This window comes from Lepus europaeus, chromosome 8 (assembly GCF_033115175.1).
Source record: "Lepus europaeus isolate LE1 chromosome 8, mLepTim1.pri, whole genome shotgun sequence".
Classification (NCBI taxonomy): domain Eukaryota; kingdom Metazoa; phylum Chordata; class Mammalia; order Lagomorpha; family Leporidae; genus Lepus; species Lepus europaeus.
Genome location: NC_084834.1, coordinates 1,294,232 through 1,299,950, shown reverse-complemented (window position 1 = coordinate 1,299,950; position 5,719 = coordinate 1,294,232). Strand labels below are relative to the sequence as shown.

Sequence of the window (5,719 nt, the reverse complement as noted above, 5' to 3'; positions counted from 1 at the left end):
ACAGAGAAAGAGAGAGAGAGAGAGAGAGGGAGAAAGTCTTCCATCCATTGGTTCACTCCCCAATTGGCTGCAACTGCTGGAGCAGGGCTGATCCGAAGCCAGGAGCTTCCTCCAGGTCTCCCACGTGGGTGCAGGGGCCCAAGCACTTGGGCCATCTTCCATTGCTCTCCCAGGCCATAGCAGAGAGCTGGATCGGAAGTGGAGCAGGCAGGACTTGAATGGGTGCCCATACAGGATGCTGGCACTGCATGGGGCGGCTTTACCTGCTGGACCACAGCGCCGGCCCCACAAATACAGAATTTTAAGAGAGATGCCTTCCAGTGGGGTTAGAGAGCCCTTGACTATTGGAGCCAGGATGAGGTGAACTGGGAAGGCACAGAGAGCTCCTGAGGTAGGAGAGGCCCCTGTGAAGGTAAGGCGTGCACTGCAGAGCAGGACGAAGGAAAGACTAGCACGACAAACACTGAGTGCACTTGCCCGCACTGGGGACACATAACTGGCTTCTTGTTAGAAGAGCTGAGTGGTACAGACGAGACACGCCCCTCTACAATGCCTTTGTGCATGGGGTTCTGTGCTGCTCTGGAAGTCCCAGACAAGATGGTAAGTTGGTCTCTACCTGTGAAAGGGGAGGGAGGGAGGACGTGGCCTGGGGCAGAGGCAGAATTTGAACTGTGGTGAGGGCTCAGCAAAGCCTGGGCCAAGCAAGTGGAAAGTTTCCCCATGGCAAGTTGAAAAGACTGGGCTTCCAAGCCCCGCCTCACCTCGTGCCCGCGGCCAGACTGCCCAGGAAGGGACTTCAGCTCTGAGGGAACAGGCAGCTGGCTTCAGGCGAAGCAGAACCCCACGGAGCCCACAGCTGGCAGCCCTTCCTGCAGCTACTCTGCCGGTGCACCCTGCTCTATCCCTCTGCAGAGTGAGCACTGGGAGGGGGCCGCCGCGCACATGGCTCTGCCCACCGTGCTCTGTCCCCGTGCACAGTGAGCACTGGGAGGGGCCGCCGCGCACATGGCTCTGCCCACCGTGCTCTGTCCCCGTACACAGTGAGCACTGGGAAGGGCCGCCGCGCACATGGCTCTGCCCACCGTGCTCTGTCCCCGTGCAGAGTGAGCCCAGGGAGGGGCCGCCGAGAACATGGCTCTGCCCACCGTGCTCTGTCCCCGTGCACAGTGAGCACTGGGAGGGGCCGCCGCGCACATGGCTCTGCCCACCGCGCTCTGTCCCCGTGCACAGTGAGCCCAGGGAGGGGCCGCCGCGCATATGGCTCTGCCCACCGTGCTCTGTCCCCGTGCAGAGTGAGCCCAGGGAGGGGCCGCCGCGCACATGGCTCTGCCCACCGTGCTCTGTCCCCGTGCACAGTGAGCACTGGGAGGGGCCGCCGCGCACATGGCTCTGCCCACCGCGCTCTGTCCCCGTGCACAGTGAGCCCAGGGAGGGGCCGCCGCGCACATGGCTCTGCCCACCGCGCTCTGTCCCCGTGCACAGTGAGCCCAGGGAGGGGCCGCCGCGCACATGGCTCTGCCCACCGTGCTCTGTCCCCGTACACAGTGAGCACTGGGAAGGGCCGCCGCGCACATGGCTCTGCCCACCGTGCTCTGTCCCCGTGCAGAGTGAGCCCAGGGAGGGGCCGCCGCGCACATGGCTCTGCCCACCGTGCTCTGTCCCCGTGCACAGTGAGCACTGGGAGGGGCCGCCGCGCACATGGCTCTGCCCACCGCGCTCTGTCCCCGTGCACAGTGAGCCCAGGGAGGGGCCGCCGCGCACATGGCTCTGCCCACCGTGCTCTGTCCCCGTGCACAGTGAGCACTGGGAGGGGCCGCCGCGCACGTGGCTCTGCCCACCGCGCCCTGTCCCAGTGCACAGTGAGCCCAGGGAGGGGCCGCCGCGCACATGGCTCTGCCCACCGTGCTCTGTCCCCGTGCACAGTGAGCACTGGGAGGGGCCGCCGCGCACGTGGCTCTGCCCACCGCGCCCTGTCCCCGTGCACAGTGAGCACTGGGAGGGGCCGCCGCGCACGTGGCTCTGCCCACCGCGCCCTGTCCCCGTGCACAGTGAGCACTGGGAGGGGCCGCCGCGCACGTGGCTCTGCCCACCGCGCCCTGTCCCCGTGCACAGTGAGCACTGGGAGGGGCCGCCGCGCACGTGGCTCTGCCCACCGCGCCCTGTCCCAGTGCACAGTGAGCCCAGGGAGGGGCCGCCGCGCACATGGCTCTGCCCACCGTGCTCTGTCCCCGTGCACAGTGAGCACTGGGAGGGGCCGCCGCGCACATGGCTCTGCCCACCGTGCCCTGTCCCCGTGCACAGTGAGCCCAGGGAGGGGCCGCCGCGCACATGGCTCTGCCCACCGTGCCCTGTCCCCGTGCACAGTGAGCCCAGGGAGGGGCCGCCGCGCACATGGCTCTGCCCACCGCGCTCTGTCCCCGTGCACAGTGAGCCCAGGGAGGGGCCGCCGCGCACATGGCTCTGCCCACCGTGCCCTGTCCCAGTGCACAGTGAGCACTGGGAGGGGCCGCCGCGCACATGGCTCTGCCCACCGTGCTCTGTCCCCGTGCACAGTGAGCATTGGGAGGGGCCGCCGCGCACATGGCTCTGCCCACCGTGCTCCTATTCCTCTCTACAGTTAGCGTCGTGGTTTTGTTTGAATTCTCCACAAACAACAGACGTTCCATTTTAGTCAAGAAATTTCCAAGGGAACTTCAAAGAAGTTCTCGGACATTTGGCCGAGGGGTTAAGACGTGGGTTAGAAGGCCCACGTCTGTTTCCAGATTCCCTTGGTTGGGTCCACAGTTCTCACTCCTGATTCCAGCTTCCCGCTAACACGGAGCGTGGGGGGCATCGGGTGGTGGCCCAAGTCTTGTGCGGAACCTGCAGTCGGTTCCCAGGTCCCGACTTCATCCTAGCCTGCCCCAGGCTGCTGTGGGTGTTTGGAGAGTGAACCAGCGCATGCGAACTCTATCGCAGTCTTTTCTGTCTCTCAAGCAAATATGAATTATTAAGAAATCATGGAAAGTAAGAATTATGAAAAAGAATATATGGATTTTGAATGTTTTTACCAAACATCTCTCTTAACTCTATTTTCTGCAAGCTTTTAGTAGTATGTCCATATTTCGTGTTGAATTCAAAACTATTAGAATTCATACGCAGTTGATAACCAGGTGATCAATATTACAGTTCTGAGAAGACTGGGACTACCTTTCCATTCATTTATTCACCCCACAAAAATTATTAGCCAGTTAATTACATATCAGTCTCTGAAGACCGAGATATAAAGATAATTTTATCATGAACTTCTAGAAAGCAGATGCCAATGGAGAGGTAGACAAAATGGACAGAATTAAAAGTGGAAAGAGGTGGGTGTTTGGCACGGTTGTTAAGATGCCACTTGGGATCCCCTCGTCCCATATGAGGGTGTCTGGGTTCGAGTTCCAGCCCCAACTCCTGAATCCAGTTTCGTGTTAATGTTCACTCTGGGAGGCAACAGATATTGGCTCAAGAATTTGGCTCCCTGCCACTCATTCCAGATACCTGGATTGAGTTTTGGGCTCTGGTTTGGGCCTGGCCCCTTCCCAGCCGTTCTGGGCATTTGTGGAATGAACCAGTACATGGGAGATCTCTGTCTGTCTCTATTTTTGTCTTTCAAATAAGCAGCTAAATAAAAATGTAAAACGAAGTGGTAAGAGATAAGTAAGATAAGTCTAAACACAATGCCACAGAAGTTAATGTCTGTAAATGTATTTCTGGAAGAGAATATTGACATTGGCTTTCAGAGGTCAAGAAATATTCACCTAGGAACGCTGTAGGAAGAGTGAATTGTGTATGTAAAGGCTCAGAGGACCACACAGATTAGAAACCACAAGGAAACTGATATGACCAAAGCACAACTTACATTTAAAGAAGTATTGGAATATGAGGATTTAAAGAAATAGACATACAATTGTCATATTAATTTACTAATGTAATCTTGTATTTTATTTAGTTAATGTGTTTCAAATGTATTTAACCATACTTCATGTTCTCTGCTTGACTCCTTTTTATTTTTTTAAGATTTATTTATTATTATTTGAAAGGCAGAGTTAGAGAGACACAGAGGCAGAGAGAGAGGTCTTCCATCCAGTGGTTCATTCCCCAAATAGCCGCAATGGCCGGAGCTGGACTGATCTGAATCCAGGAGTCAGGAGCTTCTTCTGGGTCTTCCCACGTTGGTGCAGGGGCCCAAGGACTTGGTTCATCTTCTACTGCTTTCCCAGGCCATAGCAGAGAGCTGGATCGGAAGTGGAGCCATCGGGACTCGAACCTGTGCCCATAAGGAAGCCAGTACTGCTTGTGGCGGCCTTACCCGCCATGCCTCAGCGCCGGCCCCTGCTGTTGATTTTGTTCTTTGCCATAACCTATTCTCTGGGAAATGCTGCCAAGACAGTCGTGAGTGGGTCAGCTAGGCTGTCTGGGACATTAAGCCCAGTGGAGATGTAGTACCTGACCTGATATTGACAGATAAGGAAGAGTTGTTACTGGATGCAGTCCTGGGGATGCCCAGCTCAGTGACTTCCTGTTCCTGGAGGCTGGAACACCGCACTCTGTTCACGGAACACTCCAGCTCCCTGTCATCAAGAGTCCATAGCAACCACCTAGTTCAGGCTGCAGGCAGGTAGAGAGGGGCCGCTCAGCCTTTGGATCTTTCCTGTGCTCTCAGCCAGCTGCCGGGAGAGCGTGGGGAAGAAATTCCAGGGGCCTGGTGGAGACGTCAGCCATGGCATCTGTGTTCTACCGAGAGCCGATGTCTGCGACAGTGGGGAAGCGGATGGTTGTTACAGGTAAATAAAGGGTTTGGTGTGTGCTCTCCCGAAGAGCCGAACTGTTGTATCTTTCACCTGGATGATCCGTAGTGGATATGACAATGAAATATGCTTTACAGGTGCTGCTGTCTTATGATCACTCGGTTGTTGACACCTTGTCATCAACACATCTTTAACATAGCATTTGTTCCTGTATCTGAGCTTTCATGGAGAAGATTCTTTTAGCATAACATTTATGGTTTGTGTAGGGAGAGTTGCTTTGATGTTAACAAAGTAAACTTTTTATCACGTTTTCATTATTACTGATTTGAGTTTCTTGTGTCTATAAACATCTTTCTTGATAAACATTTGAGCAAGATGTGAATTAAACCTGGTAAAGTTGTTGATTTGTGTGTCATTCCTTCAACTAGCTTTAAATGATTTGGGCAGTTATGTATGTGTGTTGTATGTGTTGAATTGTAATAAAAATCTAAAAACTAGATTAAGACTAATGGGAGGCCTATAAGATATAAATACAACTTCGTCATATTTCCATTATCTTTCCAAATCATGAGCATGGTTTCTAGGTCACAGAACAATAAGCACTTGTGTATCTGTGATTTATTGCTCATCCCCATTCTCATCCTCTCCCCTTCTTGTAAGTCTTGTGGACTTTGGGGAGGCCACTGCTTCCGTCACACAGGGTGCTTGCTGAAGGACTTTGGGGAGACCACTGCTTCCGTCACACAGGGTGCTTGCTGAAGAGAATGGTGCTTCATCCCAAGGTTGCTTCATGCCAGGTGGAGCCAGACACGCCATCCTGCAGAACGGCTGGTTCAGACATGACCCACGTCTTGCCAGGCAAGACTGACAGGGCTATGCGTGAGTTCTGGGCAGAGAAACTCTCCTCCTGCTGTTGGGTAGTGATCTGAGCCTGAAGCCGCTGAGGA

General features: G+C 55.0%; 1 protein-coding gene across 1 annotated transcript; it reads right to left on the bottom strand.

Annotated features, from left to right (window-relative positions):
• Window positions 1–875: 875 nt before the first annotated feature.
• On the bottom strand, window positions 876–2,666 carry LOC133765801 (basic proline-rich protein). Its single transcript, XM_062199333.1, has one exon. The coding sequence runs from the start codon at window positions 2,664–2,666 to the stop codon at window positions 876–878; it is 1,791 nt and encodes a 596-aa protein (XP_062055317.1).
• Between the last annotated feature and the right edge of the window lie 3,053 nt (window positions 2,667–5,719).

Bases quoted from the DNA above. Each gene is read 5' to 3' on its own strand.
- LOC133765801 (XM_062199333.1), bottom strand. From the start codon at position 2,666: ATGGAACGTCTGTTGTTTGTGGAGAATTCAAACAAAACCACGACGCTA.